The sequence below is a fragment of the Somniosus microcephalus genome, chromosome 9, assembly GCF_052327205.1.
Source record: "Somniosus microcephalus isolate GS21.2 chromosome 9, FLI_Smic_1.0, whole genome shotgun sequence".
NCBI lineage: Eukaryota > Metazoa > Chordata > Chondrichthyes > Squaliformes > Somniosidae > Somniosus > Somniosus microcephalus.
Genome location: NC_140995.1, coordinates 102,995,598 through 103,015,361, shown reverse-complemented (window position 1 = coordinate 103,015,361; position 19,764 = coordinate 102,995,598). Strand labels below are relative to the sequence as shown.

The 19,764-nt window shown below is 41.5% G+C and overlaps 1 protein-coding gene across 15 annotated transcripts in view; it reads left to right on the top strand.

Moving 5' to 3' along the window:
* dtnba (dystrobrevin, beta a) overlaps positions 1 to 19,764 on the top strand; it is a 694,100-nt gene that overhangs the window by 350,640 nt on the left and 323,696 nt on the right. For all 15 annotated transcript variants that reach the window (XR_015079517.1, XM_085996923.1, XM_085996913.1 and 12 more), the window contains exon 9: positions 12,868 to 12,992. Coding sequence is in view for 14 of the 15 variants with exons in the window: in XM_085996923.1 (XP_085853049.1) it covers positions 12,868 to 12,992 (125 nt within the window). In the remaining variant the exon portion in view is untranslated. The remainder of the gene's footprint in view (positions 1 to 12,867; positions 12,993 to 19,764) is intronic.

Here is a 19,764-nt window from a genome sequence, read left to right as displayed (position 1 = left end):
ACTATAATCTTCCAAAGTTCTCTAGATTTAGGAACCGTCCCTTTAGATTGGAAAATTGCGCATGTCACTCTGCTTTTTAAGAATGGCGAGAGAGGGAAACCATGGAATTATAGACCAGTTAGTCTAACATCTGTTGTAGGTAAATTGCTAGAGTCTATAATTGAGGATAGGGTGAGTGAACACCTCAAATCTTCAGTTGATCAGAAGGAGCCAGCATGGATTTGTGAAAGGTAGATCATGCCTGACAAACCTGATTGAATTTTTTGTAGAGGTGACTGAAATAGTGGACAGGGGAATGTCTATGGATGCTATTTATATGGACTTCCTGAAGACATTTGATAAAGTCCCATGTAAGAGACTGTTAACTACGATTGAAGCCCATGGAATTGAAGGCAAATTATTGACCTGGTTAGGAAATTGGCTGAGTGGCAGGAGACAGAGAGTAGGGATAATGGGTAGGTACTCAAAGTGGCAGGATGTGACTCGTGGTGTCCCGTAGGGATCTGTTTTGGGGCCTCAACTATTCACGATATTTATTAACGACTTAGTTGATGGCATAGAAAGTCATATATCCAAATTTGCTGATGAGACAAAGATAGGTGGCATTGTAGGCAGTATAGTTGAAAGCATAGAATTACAAAGAGATATTGATAGATTAAGTGAATGGGCAAAACTGTTGCAAATGGATTACAATGTAAACAAATGTGAGGTCATCCTCTTTGGACCTAAAAAGGATGGATCAGGATACTTTCTAAATGGTAAAAAGCTAAAAACTGTGGATGCCCAAAGAGACTTGGGGGTCCAGGTACATAGATCATTAAAATGTTATGAACAAGTACAGAAAATAATCAAAAAGGCTAATAGAATACTGGCCTTTATATCTAGAGGACTAGAATACAAGGGGGTAGAAGTTATGCGGCAGCTGTACAAAACCCTGGTTAGACCACACTTGGAGTACTGTGAGCAGTTCTGGGCATCACACCTTCGAAAGGATATATTGGCCTTGGAGGGAGTGCAGCGTAGGTTTACCAGAATAATACCCAGACTTCAAAGGTTGTTATGAGGAGAAATTAGGGTTGTATTCCCTAGAATTTAGAAGGTTAAAGGGTGATCTGATCCAAGTTTTCATGATATTAAGGGGAACAGATAGGGTAGATAGAGAGAAACTATTTCCACTGGTTCGGGATTCTAGGACGAGGGGGCATGGTCTAAAAATTAGAACCAGACCTTTCAGAAGTGAAATTAGGAAACACTTCTACACACACAAGGTGGTAGAAGTTTGGAACTCTTTTCCACAAACAGCAATGGATGCTAGATCAGTTGTTAATTTTAAATTGGAGATTGATAGCTTTTTGTTAACCAAGGGTATTAAGAGATACGGGGCAAAGGCAGGTACATGGAGTTAGGTCGCAGATCAGCCATGATCTCATTGAATGGCAGAACAGGTTCGAGGGGCTGAATGGCCTACTCCTGTTCCCATGTTCCGATAAAACCTTCATTATGGACAAGTCAGAATCAGATTTGATTTAATAATACAATATTTACATATGAACCATAGGAATAAATGACAGTAAATGGAATTGTCAATTTGAGTAGCAAATTAATTCGGTATAAATAACAAATTAGAGTCACAGATTAAAATTGAGATTTTCCTTTCTGGCCCCAACTGTGCCGACACAGACATGATGGGCCGAATGGCCGCCTTCTGTGCCGTAAATTTCTACGATTCTGATTTCGGCAGGTGGAACTTCTCCCAGTCCCGTGGTTGCGCCACTCACCAGGGCTGATTTCCCAGGGCCTGCCTTATTTAAATGATTTTGGCAGGGTTCTCGCTGCATCAAATCCTGCCTTGAGGGAGGGTGAGAGATTATTGTGGCAGGTCTTGGGCACCTGGTTGAAATTTGTTCTCTTGCTTTTTTTCAAACTGTGTATAATATATTACAACCTGTCTATTAATGAATGTTAGCTTGACTTCCTAATAAATGAAATCTCTACCACATTTTAATGAGGCGTATCCACCCTTTGTCGGGTACTGTTTGCAATGTTGTAAAAAGTAATGGTCACCTTCAGCAGCTTAAAAACATTTTTTTTTCCTGTTGTCGAGCTTTGAGTGAAACTGCTAAAGTGGTTTGAATCCACAAGGCATTGTCTTAGTATTAGGCATCATATTAGAAACAAATAACTCCTATTTCAGAAATCTACTGGAATCCTGTGAGAAGACAACAAAACTAGTAGAAGAAGGAAATGTTCTGGTTATAATTTATTTTGCTTTTCAGAAGGGAAATGGGGCTTTTAACAAAGGTTGAGACTCATGGAATTAATGGCAAATTAGGTTTGAAGGAAAACTAGCTTTCCATGATGGATAGGAAACTGCCTCAGCATCAGAAAGCTGAATACTGATACATGGAAAAGCACTGGCTGCATGGAAGTGATGAATGGGATTCCGCAACAATCCTTTGCTGTTTACACTGTTCATAAATAATGTGGAATAGGCTCCTTACAATAGTAATATTATACAATTTACTGATCAAACCAAACCATGCAGCCAGGTAATTTGTGCAACTGGGACTGATAGTCAAAAGATGACAAAATTAGGTGGATGAACTAAGGAATGGCAGATTTGTTTTTTTACAATATCCTTCCTTTTCTACACTGAGCAGGAGTTAAACATGGGACCTCCTTGTCTGTACAGCTCAGTGCTGTACGATGCAGGGATCACACATGGATTTTAATGTAACTATAAATATGAGGTAATGCACATAAGGAAAAAATATAAGCAGTCAGACACAAGAATTGGCAGTTGGATATTCATTCCTCGAGGACCTTAACTCTGATTATCAGCCTTCCAGTCTGGTGACATGGCTGTGCTCCAGGAGGGTTTATGTAATCCAGTTTCATTATTAAACAAGAATCCACAGACGTTGAGGCAGAGAGACGCCAAAGATTGCTCGCCAGCAATACATTAAGATACAACAGAGGATAGACTCCAGCGGGACCTGCTCAAATTGGAATTTAGGTAACTAAATTAAGAAATGCTTAGACACTGAGAGAACTCCATTGTACTACGCCTCCAGAACAGCATAAAGTCTCAACAGACCAGGTAAATTTCAAAAGGGGAGATGAGATTACAAGATCTTAAAGAAGATTCCAAAGTGCAGCAGAAGCAGTCAATTTAAAAATTCTCAACCTTGTTTTCAAATCCTTCCATAGCCTTGCCCCTCCCTATTCTGTAATCTCCTCCAGCCCCACAACCCTCTGAGATATCTGCGCTCCTCCAATTCTGGCCTTTTGAGCATCCCCGATTTTAATCCCTCCACCATTGGTGGCCATTCTTTTAGTGGCCAAGGCCCTAAGCTCTGGAATTTCCTCCCTAAAGCTCTCCACCTCTCTGACTCTCTCTCCTCCTTTAAGACACTCCTTAAAACCTACCTCTGACCAAGCTTTTGGTTATCTGCCTTAATATCTCAAGTATCAGCTGTGGCTCAGTTGGTAGCACACTTGCCTCTGAGTCAGAAGGTTGTGGGCTCAAGTCCCACTCCACGGACTTGAGCACAAAAAGCTAGGCTGACACTCCAGTGCAGTGCTGAGGGAGTGCTGCACTGTCGGAGGTGCCGTCTTTCGGATGAGATGTTAAACTGAGGCCCCGTCTGCCCTCTCAGGTGGATGTAAAAGATCCCATGGCACTATTTCGAAGAAGAGCAGGGGAGCTATCCCCGGTGTCCTGGCCAATAGTTATCCCTCAGCCAACATAACAAAAACAGATTATCTGGTCATTATCACATTGCTGTTTGTAGGAGCTTGGTGTGCACAAATTGGCTGCTGCGTTTCCTACATTAAAACAGTGACTCCAATTCAAAAGTACTTAATTGGCTTTAAAGCTCTTTGAGACGTCTGGTGGTCGTGAAAGGCACTATATAAATGCAAGTCTTTTTTTCTTATGTGGCTCAGTGTCAAAATTTGTTTTATAGCGCTCCGGCGAAGCGACTTGGGACGTTTTACTACATTAAAGGTGCTATATAAATACAAGTTTTTGCTGCAAATTTAAAGGAAAATCACCAGAAAAAAAATCAAGATCTAAGAGAACAGTCGTTAAAGTTGGATAAAACAAAGCAGTTAATTGTGCAGGAAGAACGGGTCAGCAAAGGGGAAAAATAGATTGGAGTAAATTCATAAAACGTATAACTGCCTGAAGGTTAACAGAAAAAGGGGTAAACAGAAGAAACAAATAAGGGGTGTGTGTGTAAATCAAAGCAAAAAGGGGTGAAAGAGAGAAGTTGCATCTAAAGGGGAACAGAAGAGAGAAGTAGAAGTAAGATGGAGGTGCAGAGGTGTTTTACTGTAGATTGTTTAGGAAGATACAAAAACAGGTTGATAGATCAGCTAAACTATGCAGAAGCTTTAGAGAGTGATATTCAGGAACTTACAAGGACAGACCTTCGTAAGCGGTGTTTTCTTGGTGTCAAGTTGGCTTGCTCCAGGATGACATGACTGGCAATGAAAGATTGGAACTCGGTTATTCCAAAATGGCAGATTTAATAATCTGATATATGAACCAGGCAGGTCTGTAGTATTCAAGGGCAATGTTGATGATTTACCTGCAGAGATTGGCACTTTCCTGAAGACTCACTGTCCTAACTTCTGAAAGACAATGTCGACTACCCAAGATAAAACAGCGGTATTATTACAGAAAATTATCTAATTAATATACAGCAACATAAAAAATATGTCAAGGCAATGGAGATTTTTAAAATAAGCACAGAGGTTGATGAAAGAAAAGAAAGACCTTGTATTTATATCAGATCTTGCATTCTCCTTGGGATGTCCCAAAGCAGTTTACAGCCAATGAATTGCTTTTGTTGCGTAGGCAAACACTGCAGCCAATCTGCATGCAGCAAGGTCCTAAAAAACAGCAATGAGATGAATAACCGAGTGGTGTTGGCTGAGGTATAAATATTGGTCCGAACACCACGAGAGCTCCCCTGCTCTTTGAATAGTGCCATGGGATCAGGCCTCAGCTGAACATCTCATCTGAAAAATGCCTCCTCTAACAGGGCAGCACTCCCTCAGTACTGCATTGAAGTGACAGCCTAGATTATGTGCTCAGGTCCTGGAGTGTGACTTGAACCCACAACTGTCTGACCGAGGCGAGAGTGCTACCTGCTGAGCCCTTACTATCCGAAACCCTTGGGGCTAGATTTTCTAATCAGATAGGTGGCAGAGAAAGGTAAGGCCGACTTCAATGGGATGAGTCAGAGACTGTCCACAGTAAACTGGGCAAATCTGTTAATGGGTCAAACAACAGAAAATGAGTGGGAAGTGTTCAGAAAAGAATTTAATGCGATATAGAACCAAATACCCCTGAGGGGCAAGAGGTCTACTTGCCAAAAAAAACCAACCATGGATGAATAAAGAGGTAAGAGACAACATAAAACTAAAAGAAAAAGCATACAAAAATGCAAAAAATAACACCAATCCTGGCAAATGGGAAAGTTACAAAGAACAGCAAAGGGTGACAAAACAGATAGTAAGACCTACCAAAGGGGAGTATGAAAAGGAACTTGCAAGGGATATCAAAATCAACACGAAATTTTTTGACAATTATATTAGGAAAAAGAGGGCGGCGAGGAGCAATGTTGGCCCCTTGAAAACTGATATCGGTGATTGTCAATGATGATAAGGAAATGGCGGACATATTTAATAATTACTTTCCATCAGCATTTACAGTAGAGGAAGCGAATAGCATGCCGAAAATCCCAAGGAAACTAATATTGAATCAGTGACTCAACATAATTATTGTAAGCAAAATAACAGTAAAGAAGAAAATAATGGCACTAAAGAGTGACAAATCCCCAGGACCAGATGGTTTCCACCCCAGGATTTTAAAGGAAGTAGGTGAGCACATTACAGATGTCCTAACTATAATCTTCCAAAGTTCTCTCGATTCAGGAACCAATCATTTAGATTGGAAAATTGCGCATGTACTCCGCTATTTAAGAATGGTGAGAGAGGGAGACCAGGGAATTGTAGACCGGTTAGCCTTACATCTGTTGTCGGGAAATTGCTAGAGTCTATAATTGAGGACAGGGTGACTGAACAACTCGCAAATTTTCAGTTGATCAGAGAGAGCAAACATGGATTTGTGAAAGGTAGGTCATGCCTGACAAACATGATTGAATTTTTTGAGGAGGTGACTAAAGTAGTGAACAGGGGAATGTCTATGGATGTTATTTATATGAACTTCCAGAAGGCATTCAATAAAGTCCCTCGTAAGAGACTGTTAACTAAGGTTGAAGCCCATGGAATTGAAGGCAAATTATTGACCTGGTTAGGAAATTGGTTGAGCGGCAGGAGACAGAGAATATGGATAATGGACAGGTATTCAAAGTGGCAGGATGTGACTAGTGATGTCTCGCAGTGATCTGTGTTGGGGCCTCAACTATTCACCATATTTATTAACGACTTGGATGATGGGATTGAAAACCACATATCCAAATTTTGACAACAAAAAAATAGGCGGCATTGCAGGCAGTGAAGATGAAAGCATAAAATTACCAAGGGATATTGATAGATTAAGTGAATGGGCAAAATTGTGGCAAATGGATTTCAATGTAGGCAAATGTGAGGTCATCCACTTTGGACCTAAAAAGGATAGAACAGGGCACTTTCTAAATGGTGAAAAGCTAAGAACTGTGGATGTCCAAAGAGACTTGGGGGTCCAGTTACATAGCTCACTAAAATGTCATGAACAGGTACAGAAAATAATCAAAACGGCTAATTGAATGCTGGCCTTTATATCTAGAGGACGAGAGTACAAGGGGGTAGAAGTTATGCTGCAGCTGTACAAAACCCTCGTTAGACCACACCTGGAGTACTGTGAGCAGTTCTGGGCACCACACCTTAGGAAAGATATATTGGCCTCGGAGGGAGTGCAGCGTAGGTTTACCAGAATGATACCTGGACTTCAAAGGTTAAGTTACTAGGAGAGATTACACAAATTAGGGTTGTATTCCCTAGAATCTAGAAGTTTAAAGGGTGATCTGATCAAAGGTTCCAGGAACAGACAGGGTGGATAGCGAGAAACTATTTCTGCTGGTTGGGGATTCTAGGACTAGGAGCCATAGTCTAAAAATTAGAGCCAGACCTTTCGGGAGTGAAATTAGGAAACACTTCTACACACACAAGGTGGTAGAAGTTTGGAACTCTTTTCCGCAAACAGCAATGGATGCTAGATCAGTTGTTAATTTTAAATCAGAGATTGATAGCTTTTTGTTGACCAAAGGTATTAAGGGGTATGGGCTAAAGGTGGGTATATGGGGCTAGGTTGCAGATCAGCCGTGATCTCATTGAATGGCAGAACAGGCTCGAGGGGCTAAATGGCCTACTCATGTTCCCATGTTCCTAAAACTTTAAGAGATCTTAATTAACAAGTGAATTTTGTTCAGTAGACACGGGATTGCATGCCGTTATTAATGTGCACATTGGCCAGCAAGTTCAGGGGCATGAGATACGCTGTGAGTTGTGAATCTCCAGAACATGCAGATTGATTTCTGCCGCTCCGCCGCTTGTTTTGAACAAACAGCAACTCGCCATTGGCCTCTGTTATATTTAAAAACTTGCCAAATTTGCACATTAATTTCCTATTAAATTTGCCACAGAAAGCTAAGTCTAGAAATTACTAGCATAAGTACCCTTTTGACTACATGATAATAACTGCTAATCAACCTCCCTGGTTCAAAAAGTGAACAATTTAAACTGTGGAGTCTCATTCCTTCAGGTTGTGAACGTCACATTTTAAATTTAATTTTTTTTCTTCCTTTCCCTTTCTGCCTCCATTTTTTTCTCTATTAATCCAATCTTTCTTTCCCTCTGTTTATATACCTGATTTGATTCTAATTCACCGTCCTTCTCAGTCCTTCCTCTATTTATTTCTCAATTCTTAAATCTCATTGGTTAAGGCGATACACTTGGCCCCGCCGTTCACTGAGGTCCCAGATGCCCTTTTGTCCTTGCCGTGCCTTTATTAGCTCGCACTTACAGCAAGTTAAGGTGCAAACATTCTTTGAGCTGCTGAGTGCAGGAAAAAGTCCAACTAATGGTGTTCGGCTTGAGGTGCCCTGCTCCAGCAAATTCCAGCTTGTTGACTTCGCAATGGGGTACGGTACACTGCTGGGTCTCCTCTGCTACCTTGTCAGAAATTGGGAGCAGTAACTGGCCAGTTTTTCCATTTAACCCAGTGCTTTAAAAGCCAATTGCAATGCCCCAATCGATGCTTCATTTGAGGTCAGCTAACTTAACATCGACAGTGGATTGAATTTGGCCCCGCTATTCACTGCCTTTCATAGGCATCAAGGCAGTCTGATTGTTACTTTATAGATCGTTGAATAAACTAGCTGTTTGTTGCTGAAATACTGTTTATCGGAGTTGATGGATCTATTGCAAATGTCTCTCTTTATCTATCCACTGTTAACTCTGTTGGCTGAAGAAAACAATTCTGTGTGATAATTTTATGTAATAGATTACAGTACTGTATTAATTTGTCTTTACAACAGGGAAATTGTGTATTTAACTGGAAAAGAAAACCCAACAATAAACCCAACATGGTACTTAGCTTCTGCAATGGGCCTGTGCTGTATTTGAGTTAAAACAACATAAGCAAAAAGAAAAAAAAAGACTTGCATTTATATAGTGCCTTTCACAACCTCAGGACATCACAAAGCGTTTTACAGCTAATGGAGTACTTTTGAAGTGTAGTCACTGTTGTAATGTAGGAAACGCAACAGCCAATTTGTGCACAGCAAGCTCCCACAAACAGCAATGTGATAATGACCAGATAATCTGCTTTTTTTCTCTTATGTTGATTGAGAGATAAATGTTGGCCAGGACACCAGGGATAACTCCCCTGCTCTTTAAAATAGTGCCAAGGGATCTTTTACGTCCACCTGAGAGAGCACAGGGGGGGCCTCGGTTTAACGTCTCATCCGAAAGATGGTACCTCCGACAGTGCAGCATTCACTCAGTACTGCACTGGAGTGTCAGCTAGATTTTTTTGTGCTTAAGCCTCTGGAGTGAGACTTGAACCCAAACCTTCTGACTCAAAGGCATGAGTGCTACCCACTGAGCCATGGCTGACAAGTAAGGTTAATTAGTAAATTCTTCCCCTATAATTCCAATATCCTAACATATTTTGCATGTTCTTATTAGCAAAAATTAAACAAAGTTAAAGATAGGATTAGAGAGGACTTGTTAATGAAAATGTGGCAGTATCCATGCCCAAGCCATTCCTTGCTGTTTGACACTTGCCTCTTTTACATGGGAAAGCCAAAAGGGACTTTCCATGTAACAGGAGCAAATATCAAACAGATCGGGCATGGGTAGGCCACCTGCTCCAAGCAGGTAAGGGCCTACTTGACAGGCCAAAGTTGTGTCCTGATGACATCAGCGCTGCAATGGCATTTATACTCTCAGATTCATGGGGCTAAACCTGATATCTATAACATAGTGGGAGTGAGTGGACCAATCTTTAGTGGCATGGGTAAGTGGTTAAATTTTACTTTTTGGCAGAATTTCTATGAGCGGGGGAGGAGCCGTCCTTGGGCCTCCTCAGCTCTCACCAGTTTTGGGTTATCGATGCTGCTCTATTTAAATGAGGCTCGGGAGTTGAAATGGCCTGGGCCTCACGCTAAACCCTCCATGGGGGTTTCCCTTCTGCCCTGCGCCCCACCCGCCCCGAACCCACCCCGAGTTAAAATAAACCCCAGTGCCTCTAACTCTTACCATAATTATTTAAGCTACCATGTACCATTAACATTGAAATAATTGTTACCATTAATAATTAACTTACTGACTATGTTTAATAATTTATTTCTATACTTATTAAATCTAAAAAGAAATCCAGATACTGAAGACATTTTATAAATCATTAAGTTCCTCACTGCAATCTATATATATATTATATATAATTGGTATGTCTGCCACGTATTTCATTGAAACATCCTATGTAAAATGAATTGTACGAGGAAGCCTAGTTACTAACTGAAATCTCATGGTAACTAATGGTAATTAATGTGCCTCCTCGATAGCAACAGTGTGATCAATGCAATCTCAGGCTATTGCAAGGTGAGAAGGACGGGTGTGGGCATTTGGCGGCGGGTGATGCAGTGACAGAGAACCCTGTGCGGCAGGGCTGGTCACTACAGTGGGCAAAGGGTGGCATGGCTGACAAGAAGGATGCGGAGCTGGAGTAGTTCTCGTGAAAAGTGGATAAGTGAGGGGGAAAGAGGGAGGTTCAGGTACAGTGTGCGTTTACAGATGTGTAAATTTCAAATAAATGCATGCTGTGCTCAGAGTATGTGAGGTATCAGTAAATGCATGTATATGTATAATATAATATTGTGAAAAACATCCACTAATAAAGTGATTTGCGTTTCATTTTGCCAAGCCCGTGTATCCCCTCCCTTCCCTTCCCAAAGCCATTGTCTTAACTTTCTGCGGCAAACTCTGCTCCCTCGCCACTGATTCCATTCCTGTCCCTAGCCACTGTCTGAGGCTGAACCTAATTGTTCGCTGTCTTCACATTCTGTTTGATCCTGAGCTGAGTTTCTGACTCCATATCCTCTTCCATCTCCTTAACATTACTCACTTCTGCCCTGACCTTAGCCCATCCTCTGCGCAAACATGCATTATGCGCCTTTGTTACCTTAACAACAACTTGCATTTATGTAGCGTTTTTAACATAGAAAAAATGCCCCATTGAACCTTAATTAGCCAAAAAACCGATGTTGGACCAATGATGGAGATATCAGGAGGGGTGACTAAAAGCTTGGTCAGATAAGTGGGTTTTAAGGAGAGTCAAAGGATGAAAGGAAGGTGGAAAAACACACATGTTTATGAAGAGAATTCCAGACTCTAGGATTTGGCCTGAAGACACAGCTACCAATGGTGGGGCGAAGGGATTGAGGGATGTGCAAGAGGCCAGAGTTGAAGCAATGCTGAATTCTTGGAGGGTTAGAGAAGGTTACAGAGATGGGAAAGAGTGAGGCCATGAAGGGATTTAAACACGAGGATGAGAATTTTAAATTTGTCGTACTGGGGGACAGGGAGTCGATGTAGAAAAGCGAGCAGAAGTACAAGGGGTGAGTGGGAAATGGTGCAGCAGAGTTTTGGATGAGCTGAAGTTTCTGGAAGGTCGAGTCTGGAGGAGACAAAGGCAGGGATGAGGGTTTTAAGAAGGGTGGGGGTAAGATGAGCTTTGTTGTGGAGTTGAAAGTATGCGATCTTCGTGATGGAGAATATATGGGGTCATAAGCTCAGCTTGGGGTCAAAAAGCATGATGTCACCAAGGGGCAGCATGCAGATGAAGAAGAGGAGGCGGCCAAGAATTGTTAAATCATTGGGGGAATTCCAGAGGTAACGCTGTGGGTGCAGGAAGAGAAGCTGGAGATCCTCTGGTTTTGATTGGATAGATAAGAATGGAACCAAGCGAGGGCTATCCCACTTAACCGGACAGCGAAGGAGAGACAGTGGGGGAGGATGGAGAGATCGACTGTAGCAAAAACTGCAGAGAAATTGAGATGGACAAAAACGCTGCTTTGACCAAGCTTTTGGTCTCTTATCTCTCCTTTGACTCGGTGTTGGTTTTCCTCAAGCATCAGTGAAACAACTTGGACATCTTCTTACTTACCACAAACAATGCTCTTATCTACAGTTTGTTTTGCTGAAACTAAGGGCTATGACATGCAGGCTACCAGAGTGGAAGTAATGGACGGCAATTGAGATGTGGTGTCCAATGGGACATTACTACATTACTGCTCGTGGATTGCTCGTCAGATGCTGATGAAAAGTGTTGGGGGGGGGAAAATTGGGTTGGTTTGGGGCGCAAATGCCCAGGCGCGGCGCCGCTAACGCCTCCCGTGAAATTCAGCGGGAGGTTAGCGGCGGCGGTAGCGTCTTGCAGCACTGCACCGCCGACGATGATGTCCTCCTCGTGCGCAGCACCCCACTTGCGCCCCGGCCGCAAACCTCCCTTGCGCCACCTGACCTATCGCCGGACGATATGTCCGACGGGATCAGGGGGCATTTTTGCGGCGGCGGCGTTACTTAAAGGGCAGGTGTCGGGCGACCATTTTTATTTTGGCCGACTGCCAGCACCTGCCCCCTACCCTTTTTTATGCGGGGTACCAACTGCGATCGCTCACGGCACCCTGCTCCCCGGTGGTCCAGCAGGGCCCCAGTGCGCGCGATTAAAGTATACTAACTTTAATCAGTGGAGGGAGGCCTACAATACCGGGGTGCTGTTGCACGCAGTGCCCACACTTCCAGTAGCGCCTCACCTCCTGCTTGGGGCACTACTACTGAATTTACGGCGGAGGGGCGCTAACTTTTTCGGGGCGCTGGCGACGTTAGCGCCCCCAAAATGGACGCCACCCAATTTTCCCCCTTGATCTGTTAATGGAGCGCCTTACTATTATCTTGCGTAAAATTTGATCGACCAGGTGTGATGTTTTCTTACAATGTCATTTTTGTTTTGTTTATTTTGTTGCTGTTACACCTACTTCTTGTAATTCAAAAGCATCTGTTTGAGCAATATTGTTAATACACTGTAAACAACAGCCTGTGCATTATATTTCTGTGACAATGTTTGTTTTAGTATTACTGTGAACCTTCATTCAGCTTTGAGCTAGTGGCTTTTAATTTGCTTGGTTTAAGTACAAATTACATTTTTCATCCCAGTTAGGGTTAGGGTCATTTAATTTTCCTGTTTCCTAGTTATTGTTTTATATTCCTTTCTCTTTTTCGGATATTGTTTTCGGGTCTTCTACCTTGCTCTCCTAGATTTTTTTGTACTAACTTTATGAATTCTTTTTACAGAAATCACCGGCAAAGAAGTTGGGCCATGCAATTAGCAAGTCCCTTGGATGTGTACCAAGCCGAGAGCCACCTCATCCTATATACCCTGAGATGCCAGAAAAACCTCTCGATTTGGCACATATAGTGTGAGTAATGAACTTTTAAATTAAGTATAGATGTGAATACAGGTGCAGCTTTTATTGGCAAACAAGTTTAAGCTTGAAATTGACCCTAAGGAGAATTTGGCACTGAATCACTGCAGTAACTTGCTGTACACTAAATGGGATAGGTTAATCTTGACTTCTCCTTTCATAAACTGGTAATCCAATTTTGCACTGGTTGCATACACCACGAGGAACTGCTCAATAATGATTGTCAGTAATTTTGAACTACTTAGGGTAAAAAATTGAGTCGCGACCCCTTTGGGGTGCTAGCTTCTAGCGCCCCGGAAAAATTAGCGCCCCCGCGACCGACATTGAGTGGTAGCGCCCCAAGAGGGAAGCGGGCTGCTAGTGGAAGTGCCCCATCTCCCTCGTGGGGCGCTGACGCTGTGGCACGTTGTACCGCAGTATTGCAGGCCTTCCTCCTTAAAGGGGAGGAGACTTGCGCAGCGTGACCTGGGGGCCAGCTGGGCCCCCGGGGATCAGGAATGCCGGCAAAATAACCTGGCACGCAAGAGAAGTGCCGGGCTCATTGAGTGTCCGGCAGTAAGTCAGGGGATGCTACTAAAGATCACAAGCGGGGCGCTGCGCACGGCGATGACATCATCGCCGGCGGCGCAGAGCCACGGGGGGCTAATGGTTAGCGCCGCCGCTAACCTCCCACTTAATTCCGCGGGAGGTGTTGGCGGTGCCGTGCCCGGGCGCAAGTTGCTTTGCGCCCACGGGAGGCACAAGGCAACCAAATTTTTCCCCCATATTCTTTATTAAGGTTGTGAAAGCCTATAAACAACACAAACAAAACTCAATCATTCTTTAGGCTCACCTTTCTAGACAGGGCCACACCAATACTTGTGAAGCAGGCATCCTTATAAATGGAAAGACAAGAGAGAATGAAATCCAACCCACGTAAGATCAGGTGTAGGCCATTCAGCCCCTGAAGCCTGTTCCACTGATCAAATAGATCATGGTTGATCTGCACTTCAACTCCATTTTGCACCTTTGCTCCTTGACACCCTGACCTAACATATCTACTGATCGCAATCTTGAAAATTACATTTCACCCAGCATGCACAGCCCTTTTCACATACTGCAAAATAGTGAAGCAACCAAACTAGAATTCTTGCTAAACCAATAATGTTATTGGGTGATGATTTTTTCTTTTAGAAACTGGAGTATTAATCTTGCAGTTTATTTCTTTATTTTACTTACAATTAATAGTGATTCTCATAACTTCAGTTTTATACTGGATGAGTTTGCTATGTGTGATTTTGTTCGCCTTGCTGGTAGAAACCTGCCTAAACAAGACGAGTCTGCAATATTCATTTTGTGCCTTTCAAGTGGTTCAACAGCCATTTGACGAGTTAAGTAATGGCCAAGTATGTTAATCCAGTTTGGGAAAGAGAGAAATTTAGGAAGGTAAGCAGAACAGCAGAATAAGTACAGCTCGGTTCAATGACCTGACAATTTCCAGACTTTAGCATTAGAACCAAAGTATTTATTTTTATGTATGTAATCAACTTCTAAGTTTTGAAATCCAAAGTAAATTGAAATACAAGTTTTAAAAATTACCTACATTGTTTCCTTGTGCGATTTAAACATCCAACTTGATTTCCCAAACTGAGAATGAAACATCGAACTGTGCAGCATGTCGGAGTTTAGTGCTCAACAGTTCAAACTGCCCCTGAACCCAGTGCTGCTATCGTGCTGGTGAACCGTTTAAAAGTCAACTGTGGTTTGTGGGGTGAAGGCTTAGTTTACAGTGAAGTCTGCACTCCCCAGGAGCCTTTGTCCATCATCAACAACATTGAACCAGTTAATGTAACAATTGCAGTAAAATGCAAGTTGGAACAGATACTGTCCCAAAGAGTTTAGCTGCTCCGTTGTTGAATTACTTCAAATCAGCAGGTGAGCTAATGTCTACCTGGTCCTTCTGATTTTCCCCACCTGTTGCAACTTTCTCTGAAAGCTTGTTAACGAGGCTTTAACAAGCCTTGCCAAGCAAAGGCAGATTGGTGTTGCAATATGAATGCTGTTACAATAGTGCCAGTCTTTGGATGTGGTTTTACTTATATGCTGATCAGAGTTAAAATGTGTGGAAGTAAATTTTGAAGTGTAGAATTGACTCCTGCGGAGTTGAGAATTAGCTGGAATTTATTTGTATCAAAATAAAGCTAAGAACAGTAATAGCATCATCCAAATATTGAGTAAGTCATTGCGTTCTCCTTGCTAAACTTAATTAAATGAGTTTTTGCAAATATTAGCAAGAATTACAGTTTTAATGAAATTATCAAAACTTAAATTTTTATTGAGTTTGGTGGAATGAAGGTAATTATGATTAAAATTAAAATTCTGTTAATTGTATAATTTTTACATTTCGGGATTCCATTGACCTTGGGCCATTAATCTGCCGTCCTCCTCGAGGCCTCAGACCGCAACTCTTTGCAGCCTGGGCGCCAGCAGCGAATTTTGTAAATGTTTTGCGGGTCGGAGGCATACTCCGGAGGTATGCCTCCGACTACAATTTCTGGGCCCATGTATTTTTTTAAGGGCAGCTTTGAAGGAAATGGGAAAACTGTCAATTTCAATATTTAAAATATATATTTCATCTGTTAGCGTTGATTAAATCAATTAAATAGAATTGTTTTTTAGTACCGCACAACTATATGAGAGTTTTGTTTATTGCTAATTTGAATGAAGACTGAGGTTAAAGAGATTCCCTTGTTAGTTCAGAGCATCTGTAGAGTTCAGTTTTTAAGGAATAATGCACAAGGTTAGGCTTTGGAACAGTTTGGAGCTTACACAAAACAGACTGGGCTGGATCTTGCTGGAGCGGGACATCTCGTGGCGGCGCGTGCCATTAGACTTTTCTCTGTACCCTTCGCGCCATATCTTCCTGGAAGTGTGAGCTGATAACGGCACGGCAAGGACACCGGGGCATCTGGGACCTCAGTGAACAGTGGGACCAACAGTTTATCTCCTTAACCAATGAGATTTAAGAATCGAGAAAGAAACAAAGGAATGACAGAGAAGGACGGTGAACTCGAATCAGATCAGGTACAGAAAGAGAAATAAAGCGAGGGAAAGAAAGATTGGATTAAGAGAAAGAGAAAAAGAAACAGAAAGGAAACGCAAGAAAAATCTTTTACTTTTTAAACCTCTTGACAACAATTGACTACATGCACGAATGAGATTTTACAATTTAAACTGTTCTCTTTCTGGGCCAGAGAGGTTGATTGGCATTGCATCAACAATTATCACATCGTTATAAGGGTATTTACACTCTTACACCAGACTTAACTTTCTGTGGCGAGTTTAATGGGCAATTAATGTGCAAATCTAGCAAGTTCTTAAAAATAACAGGGAGGCAAAGGGCGAGATGCCATTTGTGCGAAGCAAATGGTTGAGCGACGTAAATTGGCCAGCATGCTCTAGAGATTCGTAACTTATGCCATATCTCTTAATCACCTGAATGTACTGGCCGATTTGTGTGTTAATAACGGCATGCATTGTTAACACGCTGTTATTTTACCAGCCTTTATAGTTTAGAATTTCCCTTGTGGTTTCCATAAGCAGACTGTGGTCTCCTGTGATATGAAACCTCTGTCGTTATTCTCTGCTGTATTTTAGATGTGCTCTCCTGCCATGAAAGAGAATCCTTTGTCACTGTGATGCTGATCCATCATTTTGTAATTAATGAAAAGAGCTGCTTCCATTTTTAAACTAGCATTACTCAGGTCTAACAATTAGCCCTGATTGTGGTAACTTACTTACTGGGGAAAATGTAGAATATCCATTTATCTCCTATCACTTAAGAGAACAGAACATATCACATTGTTAGACTGCTTTACACATGCTAAACCAGATCAATTAAAAAATAAAATAACAGAATCAAAAATGCATTGGCAAAATACTAAACAGCACAATATTTATATTGGAGAACTGGAATTGGTGCACATCAGGGATTAATACACTCTATGTTTACATCTTGGAATGTAACAACCCTTTTGGAGGAATCAGTTGACAGCACTATCTTTGATGCACATTCCCACAGTGTCAAAGTGTACCTTTTGCAATGCGATGTTATACGGAGCATATCTGAGCTTCTAGTACCCATGAAGTCAAGTATGTCTTTGCTACAACTGAAGACTAGCAGCTAGAACTGTGATACTTATTCTGTAAAGATTGATGTAAAGTGATTTCTTTCGGAACAATCAAGGAAGAAAATTGTTAGCTGACTTCACACCTTGATATGCAATGGGATAATGGCTTGTAACACACAGCGACCTTCACACTTTCCTGCCAGACTGCTTTCACACCAAACCACAATCAGAAATTACATACTGTCAAAGTTGCAGCCATTCACATGTTAAACATACTGTTCCTTCATCAAAGAAAATCCTTTCTCAGTTACTCGGTTCACTCAATATTTCTCTTATCCATGATTTTGTACTCAAACCTCGGATATTTAAGACTAGATACAGCTAAAGACAACAGTTCCTATTTTTGCCACAGGTACTATTAACAGCTCCCTCGATGGCTCAGTTTTGAAGTTGCTCCCCAGCGTGACTCTGAGCCATATAGAACTGAGATATCCAAGGATCGAACCCTGACCTCAGAGTTTCCTGGGTTACGGAGGGGAGAGCATCCTGGGTTCCTGCCCTTGACCACTACCCTATGACTCAGCATTGAAATCCATTGTGTTTATTGCTGTTTGTGTGTGTTTCATATTGTGATGGGCATTGAGGTGCACTCTATTTCCATGGTGCATTTAGGTTGTTGGAAGGTTGCTATGAGAATAGAATGAAATTGTTTGCGGGTGTCAATTGATGATGTGTGACACTTGTAATTCTGGTAGTGAGTTTGAATGTAGCACATGAAGATATATTTTTTAAATTGTAATTATTACTGACCAATTTGTTTAATATATTTCCACATATTTAGTTTTAAAGTGTCTCTCATCTGAGATAGATGTGTTTTATTGTTTGATGTTTTACTTGGTTTCAACTTAATTCTAGCAAAGAGCAAGCGTATCACTGCAAAATCCAGTCACGTAACAGTTCACAATGATTTAATTCACACCATTCAATGCTGGTTAAAACATGTAGGAAAGTTGAGCTGTCAATTTCCAACAACAGATATTATCAACAACATCATGTGACTCAAATTGTGGTAAAGGATTCAAATGTGAGAGGGCACAAGTAGAAAGTTAGGAGTGAGAATGGGAATCCGATGGATTTTTTTTCACCGAAAGGGTAATAAAGTAACCAGATAAAGATCATTGAAGCAGGTGCTATAAAGTTTCTGGGAAGAGGAGGCATTGATGAAAATTTTGAGAATTTGGATAGGCGGTGTGAAGATTCATCAAAAATGGACAGGTTGTTAGTTAGGTATTGCCTTTCCTGTTCTTGAAATGTCTTGTGGTCTATGACTTGCTGGAATGATGCTTATGTGAACACCAGGTGAGGATAGGATAGGACTCAACCCTGATGACCCCATGAAGGAATAGCAGGCCTATGCGCATGAAGAATGGCTACTTAGGCAAGGTACCAGAGAATAATGTGATTGTGGAACTACATCCCAGTGTGAAACTGTTCTCAGATATTTAGCATTGCTGCTCTGATGTAACCACTGGAATATGAAACAAAAAAAGATATTGGTAGAAACACACAGCAATTCAAGTCAGCATCTGTGGAGTGAACAGACAAGTTTATGTTTCAGGTGTGGACATTTCTTAACTGCTGATGGTTTTGAAGTAGGGTCCACACTCAGATCCTAAACTTGCCTGCTTGTTCGACAGATGCTGACTAACCTGCTCTGCGTTTCCAACATTTTCTGCTTTTGCTTCAGATCTCCAGCATCTGCAGTCTTTCCCTTTTTATTAGAATATGTACGTGAACAACCTGCCACTAGCTATTGATCCGACAGATCAGGAGGTCAAAGTGGAGAAACAGTATTCCTTGACATCAATGCCTTGGATTCAGACCCCCAAAGCAAATTAGTCAAATTTGCAGACAATACCAAACTAAGAGGGACAACTCAAAATGAAATTAATTGAACAAAGTATGGAAGTGGACAAAGCAATGTTCAGATGAAATGTAATTCAGATGGTATAAAGTGCTGCACATATGTATCCTATGAATGGTGTTGAAATAGCTAAGGATGAAGTAAAAAGAGACTAATGAGTCTTGGTAGTCTCAACTTTAACCATGCCCAACCAAGGCTGAGCAACAATCAGCAAAACCAATAGGATGTTGAGCTTAGTAAGGGTACGGAAAAGGTAAACCTATAATATTTTTAAGTAAACTGTGAGGGTAGGGCAGGGGTACACAGGTTTAACTCGTAAAAGGTAAATTTGAGACCGATATCAGGAAGTTCTCCTTCGCACCAAGTGTGATCAACATGTGGAATAGACTGCCAGACCTAGAGCAGTGGACACGAAAAGCTTGGAATAATTTATGCAACAATTCGGGTTTATCAGGAAGGATGAATTAAAATGTGAGTTGTCTTCCTTCCATAATTCTTTTGATGGAGGAAAAGGACAGACGTCAGACTAACTTTGGTAAGATATTAGGGCAGAAATTACTGTTGGTCATTTTATTTTTTGAATGTTTAACATGCTCTTATCATGTTCCTCTCTATGCTATTTCAATGGAGGTGTAAACCTGCTTTAAAATAAATGGATAAATGCCTCCATTAACGTTTTGAAGAGAAGAATTGGATATTATTGTGTTAAGGATTCATACAGTAGCATCGATGG